This window comes from Arvicanthis niloticus, chromosome 15, assembly GCF_011762505.2.
Source record: "Arvicanthis niloticus isolate mArvNil1 chromosome 15, mArvNil1.pat.X, whole genome shotgun sequence".
In the NCBI taxonomy this organism is placed as follows: Eukaryota; Metazoa; Chordata; class Mammalia; order Rodentia; family Muridae; genus Arvicanthis; species Arvicanthis niloticus.
In genome coordinates, this window is record NC_047672.1 from 6,465,238 (window position 1) to 6,477,624 (window position 12,387).

Genomic DNA, 12,387 nt, shown 5'->3' on the forward strand with positions numbered 1-12,387 from the left:
CCTAGCAGCTGACTCAGACAGATGCAGGCACCCACATCCAAACTGTGAATAGAGCATGGGGACACTTATAAAAGAATAGGAGAAAGAATTGCTTCTCAGAATGGAATAGGAACTTTTAAGGAAGACCTATAGAGTCAACTAACCTGAACTATTGGGTCTCTTAGAGAATGAACTGCCTGCCAAAAAGTATATATGGGCTGGACGTAGGATTCCCCACATATATGTAATAGATATGTAGCTTGGTCTTCATTTGGGTCACAAAGAACTAGAGTGGCTGCTATACCAAGAGCAGTTTCCTGTATGTGACATGCTCTTCTATCTTGGCTGTCTCTCTGTCCTCAGTGGGAAAAGAATCCTTTAATCTCACAGAGACTTGAAGTGCAAGGGTGGTGTGATGCCTGGGGGATACCTTTCAGAGGAGAAGGGGAAGTAGGTGTTGAGGAAGTATTGTGGCAGGAGGTAACTTGAAGAGAGGAAATGAGTTGGATGTAAAGTGAATATGTAAAAAACAAAATCAACAAAAAAAAAATCTAGTGGCATTTTGACTGCATGTTTGTCAACACATTGATTATTCTCTTATCTGAAATGATTTGCACCAAAGGAGTAATTATAGGATAGGCATTCATCAAAAACTTCTGAACAGTCAAGATTACTGGGTTGTATATCCATAACAGAATGGAGATGGATGATATGATGAAGTCCACCAAGTATAAAAGCACAAAGAAAACAACTAGTAGCAAGATGGTTTGTGTGGCCTTTTTCTCAGGGGATGCACTCAGATGGCTGATGCTATGAAGGTGCTTGCATTGCCTCTGATGTCTGAACAAGATAATCACCATGTATGCACTTGTGATCAGCATGACTCCTACAAGAAACACATCCCTGGAGGTTGTCACTGTCACAATCAGTCCCCTGATGATGTAGTTCATTGGGAAGAGTGAGCAGGATTTAGTGACCTTCATCTTCTTGGTCTGGCTCACATTGGTAAAACCACCAACATAGAAGATCAGGTTACTACTGAGAGATAAATTGAAAGACCAAATATAAAGAAAAGAAGCATTAATCATGTGTTTTCTTAATTTATGTTTAAATTTTGCCAGCAAAGAGGTACTGGGACTGATTGTGACAGCCTGGAACACACTCAGGAGGCAGGTGATGCTGATAGAGAGGCCTCTCATCACCCTGTTTGTGTATAAAGTTGCCTTACATTTGATGTCATCCTCAACATTCAGAGACTCAAATACGTCTGTAAGCATAATATTTCCTCCAGTGAGTATCATAATTATGTGAACAAAGGTCAGTTGAAAAGAGATCAGATCAATAAGCTTAGATCTGTTACCTAAGAATATGAAAATATAAAAAACTAGAAGAAACATATTGGCTAGGACTCCAATCCCAGCTTGAAAATAAAGGACATTCTCAATTGAGAACATAAGTGAAATGTGTATTCATCTTAAGAGCATAGTGGAAGCATATTTCTTATTCCTGAAAAAGAAATAGAGAACACATTAAACTTGTGATTTCCTGGACACTATGTTTATATCATTACTCTATTTTCTATACTAACTCTTGATTACCCTGCCTCTTTAACTTTTGGCGTTCCAGAGTGTACATCATGGCCTGTATGTCTAGATACTCTTCATGTATTTTTGTATATATAGAATATTACAGATAATAAATGCATTCACAGTCATATCTGTACATAAAATTTTTTTGCCTGATTTACCTGACTCTTATGAGTTAGAAATGTAATACTGTTGATATAATTTATCTCCTTTTACATTTAACACCTAAAACAGTACTGATGAGCATAGAATATTAGTCAGAATTGTACAGATGAACAAAATGCGTGTTGAGCTTGGAAAAAAGTCACAAAAGATATTCAAAAAAATCAGGTGATTTTGTTCCATAATCCATATATTGACTATGCTCTATTTTACAACTATCATTGTTTTGACTCATAATTCTAATGGAATCACCATTGTAATTCATGATAATCTCCTTATCTTACTCAGCAAGAGGTCTATCTCAATTCATCTTTTTAAGTGTTTCTTTTTTCCTTGAAACTGTACATCCCCAGAACCTAGAACTGAAGACACAGATACAGTTTGAGACCATTAGTGTACATTCTATAATCTATTAATTGTATAACTATTATGGGTATAAGTGGCTGTAAATGGCTTATAGTTCAGTTTTCATTCCATTTAAGCCCTTTAGGAACCCCATTTCAGTATTAAAGAACTAACTCCCAGATATCAGGAGAAACACTATTTTTCTTTCCTTTTTTTAGGAGAAAAGTAAATCACTAACAGTATTATTTCTTAGGGCTTTTTCAGATATTTATATTTATTTTACCTAACCACATCATTCTCTAAATTTATCTCCCTCCCCTTTACCTAAGAACCCACCCATGTTCCTATTTCCATCTCTGATATTTTTTTCCTGCCACTCCGTTTTTTTCTACCTCCTAACTTCTGTGTTTAGCTCATTCTTTCACTCAGTAAGCACTGTCTTTTCAATTTCTCTGACTAGAATACCCTGCTATTCAGCTCCCTATTGCTCCACTTTGCAACACCTATCTTGGCAATGTTTCCATTTTGCTTCTTTGATTTCTGTACTTTCTACAGGCTACATAATCACTTCTGAAGATGTCCAGCTAGAAGCCTACAATAAAAGAGAACTGCTGACAGTAAGGCAAGTAGTGTTTTCCACACATTATGACAAACATGAACTTGTTTAAGATAACCACATAGTGATGCTGTTTGAGAATTTCAGTTTAAAAGAGATTCCTTTCCATGCAGTTGAAAACAAAGTCCCAAATGTTATCATGCATCATCAGGATCCAGACATTTTTTACAGTTTTACTAAACTGTCTTACCTTTGGTGCTTAGATAAGTTACTTGCCTGGTTACCAGGAACAATTTACTATTGAGTTGATTTAATTCAGTACTTCAAAATCAGCTTTGTCATAAAGAAATAGAAAAAAAACTATATTAACTCATATTTGTGTGAAAATCTTATGGCCAATAATATTATCAACCTTATTTAAACATTCTGTATATATAGACACATATATGCATGTGTGTATAATAAATAATCCAGAAATTAGTAGAAGAAACCATCCTATAACATCTCTATGAATATGACATGATAAATTGCACATGTTATATTTACATGATTTTTGATCCTAAAATGTTTAATAAATAAAGAAATGGATTCATCTCAATGTCCAGAGCCAGACATTAAATTTTCTCATCAACAAAGCCTTAACAGTAGCTACACAGTGATGGTCTGTTGTTTGATAGCTTAAGGATATGGGCTTGAGAGTCATATTTGTTATTATGATCACTTGTATCACTTGCAAAGGGCCTCTATTAGCTTCTTAGCAATGATGTTGTAGCTCCAGACAATGTCTAACTCTAATTCCAGAATATACATTGTCCTCTCTGATATGTCATACCACTGTTACACAGACACACATGCAGGCAAAACATTCATATATGTAAATAAATAAATAAATGAATAAATAAATAAATAAATCCCAAATAAAAGCTACTGGATAATACTTAATTCAAGACTTAGTTACCCAGTTGAAAAAACTAGCCTTATTTGAATATCAAAATTGCAAATGCACAAACCACATATGTATAAAATTTTTACTCTTTGTTCACAATTTATTATAACAAAATATATAATAAAATAATATAAAAGTATGTTAATATAAAGTAAGAGATAGTGTTCTAGCATGTTCTTTTCTTAAGGTACGTACTCTAATCTCTCTAGTTCCTCAATTGCTTTGTAAATATTTATCACATACAGAAAATGAAACATCTTTTTATTTCTCTTCATACATTTGTCATTTATTTAAGTTAAAATTTAATTCTTGAAATTTACAGCGCATTATCATTCTTTTTTCATTAAATGTTTTATTTATTTACAATAGTGGTGTCATCACATTTTGCCATTTCCCCTCCCTAGAAAACTCTATTCAATCCTCTATCCTTCTCTTTGCTTTTATACCATGTTAATTACATGCATGTATTAAGGTTAGTTCTAGGTTGAGGGTCTAACAATACAACAGATGAAAATAGTCAAGCAACAAGCAAAACAATAAACACAAATAGTCAAAGAACAAGCAAGGCATTACCTAATTACATGAACACTCCCGTGATCACTGTTTCTAAGGGTTAATCAGGATAACCAAAGTTTCTGAGCCTACTTCTCTGTATTAACACAAAGTCATTTTCATGTCTGAAGCCTACTTTCTTGTTTTAGCCTAAAATTTAGATTTCTGTATGAAATTACTTTTTTGTTCTAGCCTAAGATTTAGATTCCTACCTGAAATTACTTCTTTGTTTTAGCCTAATGTCAGATTCCTGCCTGAATCTTACTTCCTTGTCCTTAGCCAATGTCATATTCCTGCCAAGCAGCCCATTTCCTTGTCCCTAGCCCATGTCAGATTCTTGCCAAGCAGCCTCCAAGGCTCTCTGCCTTTCCCCCTTTTTTATTTCTTTAACGAGACTGAGCCTGTCTTATGTCATTCTGACAAGAATGCCTTTCTTACCTGTCATAGAATATGCATTATCCAAAGAAATGCAGTTCTGTCTTAGGTTGGTAAGGTTCTGTGCAGATTCTTACCTGTCCTTTGCTTGCCAGCCTGTTAATTTAATAATTCTGTCTGGGGGTCTATTTTCAGGTTCAAGCCATGTACTTTGGCTGCCAACATGTTGATGTTGTTTTAAAAAAAAAGCTTTAACACAATGGGCAGGAATAAAAGTATTATCAGGACCAAAAGGGCTAGCATGATAAAGCTGTATATGTCATGCTTGAAGCTTGACCAAAATAGAAATACTGATCTCATGCCATGGGTAATTTTATCTGCAGTATCTACCACATCAACACTCAGCAGAGCAGCATTCTTGAAATTCATTAGCTCACTATGTATCATTAAAACATCCAGAGAGGTGTTAGAATTAAGCCAAATATATTGCAAGTGTCTTTAAACTTTGTTCTAATTATAATTACTATTGTAAATTTTACAACTAACATAAATCCAATGGTATTTGGCATGACACTCAAGATGGCTCCTTATCCTTAAATTCTGAACCTCCTGCCAATAATTTGAATACGATAAAGAGCATCAATCTGTTTTTCCATATGCCTATCTAAGTTCCTTTGTATATTCAACACATTAGTAATATTTTTTTTTTTGCTAAATGATAATCAAAAGTAGCTGCCTTAACTTCTTGTGTCAAAGCAATTGCAGAAGCAGTGGTACTAGCAGTTAATGTAGTTAAAGCTGTTATACCAGCAATAATCAAACACACAACCCTCTTTCTTCTGCCTGACTCATTTCTTCCAGTAGTTGTAAGCTATTTTTAGAATACTAAGGTTCTCTGATACTCAGGGCACTAAAACAAAAGCTGGTTGATAGACCTCCATAACTGATATGCCAGATTTAAAAACACAAGCACATTTTAGAATGAGTAACATCAATGCAACTTACATTAAATACTGTAGAAGAAACAAAAGTATTTTTAACTTGACAATTAAGAGCCTTAACACAGGTGCTAACACGAGTATGACATTCAGATCCGGCCCTAACTTTATTTCTTGCTAGCATAACGTCAGAGAGAACTGCAGCTAATTTCCAAATATGTCTCTGAAAATGTCCAGAACCAGACAAAAAAATGAAGAATGTTATTTTCATTATTGGAATGATTTCTAGACCAGTCTATGATTGAGTCCAAATAACTGGTAACATTTAAGAAAAATACAAGAGGCTTTGTAACTTCTCTTTTTAATACTCTGTTCCACAAGGTCTAAAAGATTGACAGAAGGCAGCTTGTCCCATCAGATTGTATAGGAATGCAATAGGAGGTTGGGAACATAATTAAAGAGCTGTTATCATGTAATGCACTGAGAAAACTAATTTATTTTATTTGAAAGACAAATTCAGTTCTGGGGGCTTTCACAATAGTTTAAAATATAATATTTAGTTATAAGTAAAAATTCAAAAGTGTGTCAATGAAACTTAATAAGAATGCAGAAGCCGTCACTATTAAATTGACACGGACCAAAAGACTAAGCAGTATGCAAGCAGCTGTCTGATGAGGTGTTTAATAAGAGAGGAAGAGTAGCTTTCTGCACAGCTTTGTATTTGTCCAAGAAAAATCATTTTAGCCCTCCATTATAACAGTATTTCATTTTACACTTCTTTTATGAATTTATAGTGATATTTGCATTCTTCTTTGTGGAGAATAATAATCTAAGGAACATACAAATATACTAGGTGAAAAGTAACATTTTCATTTTAAGTTTTACCATATTTATAGTGAGTAATGACCTAAAAGCAGAGTGAATAGTCAGAACATAAACTGAGTATGTGACTTCAGATGACAAGATACATAGGGTTGCATGATATATTATTCACTGTCAGCAACAAGAATGAGCCTTTAGCAATCTTGGGACCCTAGCCACCTAAATTGTTCCTTGGAATCTTTATAAAGTATATAATGACAAAGGAACTAAATACTAGTGAATTTTTGACAAGGTATTAATTCAGAGCTATTATCTGATACTGTTAAATAACTTAAAGGATTAATTGTTCTTTGGAAATTGAGTTTATAGTGGTATAAGCACACAGATGCTAATGAGTATTAATGTCTCACACTTACCAGCCAGTTTCCCTGAGATGAAGCAGATTACCAGACATGTCACTATATAGACTGTGGGAAAGCAATCATATCCAGAGTTTCATAACAATTTGCATAGCATGAGTTTGGGAAAGATATGATGATGTGGTCTGGAAGTGTGTGTGTGTGTGTGTGTGTGTGTGTATGAGATTATTGGATTACTGAGACTATGAATAGAACAATGACATATGGTGGGCCAGGGCTGCTAGCATGAATACCTTTAGATCAACTGAGTAAAAAATTGAGACTTATGTAAAATATATTTGTGCAATAAAATGAACATTTAAAAATGGATAATATGTTTCCCATGATTTCATCAAATACATGAGCCCTGACTATATTCCTGTTATAGACATTTAATGTGATTTATTCAAAACCAACTGAAAATTCTGTAATTATTGCAAACACAAACTCAAGTTTTTATCATTTGGTTTTTGTGTTGTTGATACTTTGTGGCCAGTGACTTAATGTCATTAACTAGCAAAATTCTTTCCATTTCTTAAAAATCAACAATTTCATCATTCTATATTATTTGTTTCCAGGTTAATTTTGTTATATTTATGAGAGAGAGAGAGAGAGAGAGAGAGAGAGAGAGAGAGAGAGAGAGAGAGATTAAGAAAAGGGGGAAAGATCTCACAACTTGTACTTCAAATTGAATTCAATCAAAATTACAATTCACCTACCTTAGCCTTGAAAATGCTGAGACAGATGCTCAGATGGACAGATGCTAAGATACGGAGACAGCTCACTAGTGGAATATAAAGTAAAGGCTTGTTGGTCATTTAAATCTTAAAAGAGGGTATCCATTTATTGTTGTGTCTTCTTCCCCCTTTTCCTTCTGTCTCTTAAAATTAAAGCAGTGCCAGAATCTTAAGGCAACCTGCCTTAACTAGCCCTGTGCATACATTTTGCTGTTATTCACCTCTGAGGAAGGAATATGGGAGGAGGAGGATGTCTTTCTATCTTTGACTAGAGGGTTGTTTTATAACATCTGAAAACAGTCTGTCCTGGGTGTATCTGCCTAATCCACAGCTTTCCTGTTCTCCTCAGCAGAAGTCAGCTGTCCTGTCTGATTCCGCTCCCTGGACTGCATTTCAGTGGCTTCCAATTACCTGCTGAATATCTCCTTAGCCTTGTGTTGCTTTAACTCTCGGGATTTTGAAAAACTTGGACAGTTGGGGCTCAAAAGATGGTGCATTGTTTAAAGCATTGGCTGCTCTTCCAAAGAACTTGGTTCAATTCTCAACACTCAGATGACAGCTCATAAGTTCCTGTAACTCAAGTTCCAGTGGACCCAACTCACTCACACAAAGAGACATGCAGGAAAAACACCAATACACATTAAACTAAAAAGTGGATAATGACGTTTTTTTTCAAGCTATATTTTTGGTATAATTTATGTAAGGTATTTCAGTGCCTTCTTACAGGAGTGGAAAACTAACAGAGCTGGCAATAACTAGGTGGAACCATGATCACAGACTTATTAGAGTACACTCACAGGAGTTACATATGCTATGTTACATATGCTGCTTAAAAATGTTGCATTGGGAGCTACTTTTTAACATTCACATGAATGTACATTCATTATAAAAAGAGATGGGCTTCATGACATGATCAGTCAATACATAATACCATTGAACACCTTCACTCTATTAGCCTTTCCTGTTTTTCCATCATTCTACTAATGACCTATCCTCCTTCCAATAGCTTCCTTCTTGTGTCATGTACATAATCAGAGATCAAAGTAAGTGAAATCTATGTTCTTTTATAAATTATTACAGTAACACCTTTATGTCTACAATAATCTGTTGAATGCTTATTATATAGTAGGTCTCAAAAATAATATTCCAATCAGGGGATTTTTAATCACTTATTAGAGAAAATCCTCCTTCATTCTCACACCAACTTAAAGCTCACTGTAATGAAGAGAAAAAGAAACACTCACCGAACTGTGCCTTTGACAAGCATTCCTGTAGCATGAGGCCTCAAAACTAGTTATAAGGAAATAATGTCATCAGCTTATCTCCCTATAGTCTCATAATTATTATATCATCTGGAGACGACAATTCTGACCTTGACATTGTTACAAAGTGTTACCTTCAAATAAAAAAGTAAACTTTCTTAATTCCAGAAGATTAGGAAAAGCTGAACTCTGGATTTCTCAGGTGTGAGCTATTATCTCCTGGCCATATCTGTCTGTGTGGGTTAACTGATCTCAGTCCTAAGCAAAACAAATATGATGATGATGATGATACCTAGTTAAAAGAAGTAGGAAAGCATTTTAGATTCTCCATGTTATCCTTCCTGCTTCCCAAACCTCCATGGTGTCCTCCATATTTACTTAGGATTCAGGCTTTCACCTAGAAATTAACAGCCCTTTTGAGAAAATTAGGAAAATGTTACCTCCTGCAATACAATTAGGAAAAGTAATGTTTCTTAACAGCACACAGAAGTGAGGAAATGTAATTGTTTTATCAGGAGAAGCTGGACTGTACTGTTGGGATGTAGGTCAGTGGATAGAGGTCATGCCTAAAATATATTATGTATGTAAGACACCATGGAATATGTCAAACCTTCAAGTTATAGGCACAAGTAAGGGAAAATAATCACAAGTCAATGGCAAACACAAGACCTTCAGTAAGATTATAGGAGAAACCAACCTAAAGACACATGCATAAAACTGAAGAAGCACACACAATTCACAGAAAAGACAAGAGCAGCAACAAAAATTTTCATGCATCTTATAAGTAAAACACTAAGTATAAACACTTTCAAAGGCAGAAGTGCCTGCTCAACACATCCTAAGTGCTAAATGTAATCTTAAAATAACATACCTAGGAAAAGTAGTGCTGTGATTGAAGAAAGAAGATCCAATTTACCTGAGGTTTGAGTAGCAGATAGAGATCTTGTTTGGAGCTTTAGCAGGCCCCTATATGTGAATCACAATGGGAGCCCTTGAGATTTTGGTCCAAGACTCTACCATCTTTGGCAAGTAGATAGACTCTCCTTGAGAGACAACTCTGTACCTGTTATTGAATCTTAGATGAAACCAAACATTTGATAGTGGGTCACCAAATTACCATGTGATTCTAGGATCTGTTTAAGCTTGGTATTATTTGGCCAACCAAGTTACAAATTCAGGTGTATACAGTAACTATCAGTCATCAAATTTATGTGGTGATTATATGGTAAAGCCTCATCAGGTTCTGAGGGCACAAGCAATGAAAAATGCCTATCACTCTACTCCTATTACAAGGTCTTCAGACAACAAGTATCTACTGATGAGGGGATTACATCATGTGGCCTATGATCAGATGACTGAAGAGAATAAGATGAAGGCCTGGTTTACTGAGGGTTATGTACACTATGCAGATTCCACCAGGAAGTATGCAGCTATTGCATTACAAACCTATTTCTGGGACAACCATGAAAGACATAAGTGAAGAAACTTTTATGTAACTTCAGGGATTACAAATATATTGGATATGGAATTAGATGTGGACAGATGTGCAGTTGTTTACTGATTCATGGGCTGTAGCCTACAGATGGTTGGTAAACTGAACTTAGGACATACTGAAAATATGGTTCTTGTACATTCTTCCTGTTTTACTGACTAGCATACATCTTCATAATTCAGTTGCTGATGGAGGTGATATGTGGATTTAGGATGAGTCATTTCTTCAGTGCATAGCATATGGATGATTCAACCTGATTGAATTAGTACCTTTTACATTCTACTATTTCAGAATTCATCAATGGGCAGAGAGGCAGCATGTACTCATTTCAACTGGAGTATAGAACCAGAGATCTCAGCTAGCAGTATGGAGAGAAACTTATAAGCTTCAACAGGTGATGAGCTCTTGTAAAACAGAATTTATATAATGTAATGGCTTATATCATATAAATGATTATATATAAGTACATTTTCATTGGTAGAAATATAGATAAATTTTGATAGTATTTGGAAGAAATACTCTAGATATAGAAAGACAAATACCATATATTTTATTTTTGTATAAGGTTAAACATGTATGTGAAGAGAATAGGATGGCTATTATCTGAAATTAAAAGGAGAGACAACAAAAGAAGAGAAAATATTGGTACTGAGATTAAACTGTTGGTTACAATGTAATTCACTATGGGAGATTAACATATATACTATTGTTGAGATAAACATTAAAATCTTCAATGTTCTTAAGAAGATTAGTCAAATGATTTTCCACAAAAACAAAACAAAACACTACCAAAGGATAGGGGAAGGATAGGATCACAATACTTTATTACATGTACAAAGTATGCAAATAGCTGATTTGAAAGAGCTAAGAGTCTACCTGCCTGCTTGCATTTTAGCTACCCCACCAACCACTAGGCTCTGCAACTATATATGGCACAACCCCATTTAGAGGACTTCAGAGCCTATCTTTCAGCTTATCAGCAACCTCACTCATTACTGTGCTCAGAAATTAGAATGGTCCCAAACTGAAAAATTAAGCAACAGGGATCTGAGCCAACTCTTATCATAAGTGCTCTCAATTTCCCAGTAAAAGGACACAGGCTAAAAGATGGACCAAAATAATCATGGGCTATCCTTCTGCTTCATAGTATAAACACAACTTAATATCTATTTGAAATGTGACATAAAGGTACAAGAATGACAGAAGACTTTCCAAGCTAATGAAATTAAGAAACAAACTGGTGTGGCCCTTTGCTCATCTTTCAATGTAGACATCAAATCACAACTGATGAGAGGAAATACAAAAGAATACTGCATATTTATCTGAGAAAAAATACTCCAAGAATATAGGACAATACTTAACATCTATACACCAAACACAAGGTCAGTCAAGATGAAAAAAAAAAAAAAACCAAAACAGGAAAACAAAATGAAAATCAATGCAATTAAACAGTACTACCTCATAAATCACATAGCAACTCTCTTATAGTGAGAGTGGATAACTTTAGTACCACACTCTCATCAATAAATAGGTCAGCCAGACAAAATCTAAACAAAAATGTTGGTGCTAAAAGACATCATCAGCCAAGTGTACCTAAAAGATAAAGATTTTTACAGACAATTTTACCCAAGCAGCATATACATGTATATATACATACATATGTACATACGTACATACATACACACATATATATACATATGTGCATATATTTATATATATGTACATATATGCACATATGTATATATATATATATATGTGTATATGTATATATATGTGTGTGTATATGTATGTACGTATGTATATATGTATGTATATATGCATGTATGTATATATGTATGTATATATATATGAATCTTTTCTCAGTTCCTTTGTACCTTTCTCCAAAAAGACCACATAGTTGAACACAAAGTAAGTCTCAACAGAAATAAAAAATTGAAATAACAATGTAAATACCACATTACACCACAGTTTAAATCTAAATATCAACAGCAGAAAGCCTACAAACTGATCACAACTGAACAACTCATTACTGAATGAAAAGTGGGGATGATATCTGTACTGTAAATAAATAAAATGTCCAATAAAAAAGAGTAAACTCACAGATTATTAAAGAAATGAAAAACTTCCTAGAATTGAATTAATTAAAAACACAACATACACAAACATTGTAAACATAATGAAAGGGTTCTTAAGAGGCAATTTTTACATAATATATTAGAAATATATTTAGTAACTTA

At 34.3% G+C, this 12,387-nt stretch overlaps 1 protein-coding gene across 1 annotated transcript; it reads right to left on the reverse strand.

The window, feature by feature from the left end:
* Nucleotides 1-530: 530 nt before the first annotated feature.
* Nucleotides 531-1,433, reverse strand: LOC117720734 (vomeronasal type-1 receptor 100-like). The gene has a single exon (XM_034519380.1). The coding sequence runs from the start codon at nt 1,431-1,433 to the stop codon at nt 531-533; it is 903 nt and encodes a 300-aa protein (XP_034375271.1).
* Nucleotides 1,434-12,387: the final 10,954 nt, after the last annotated feature.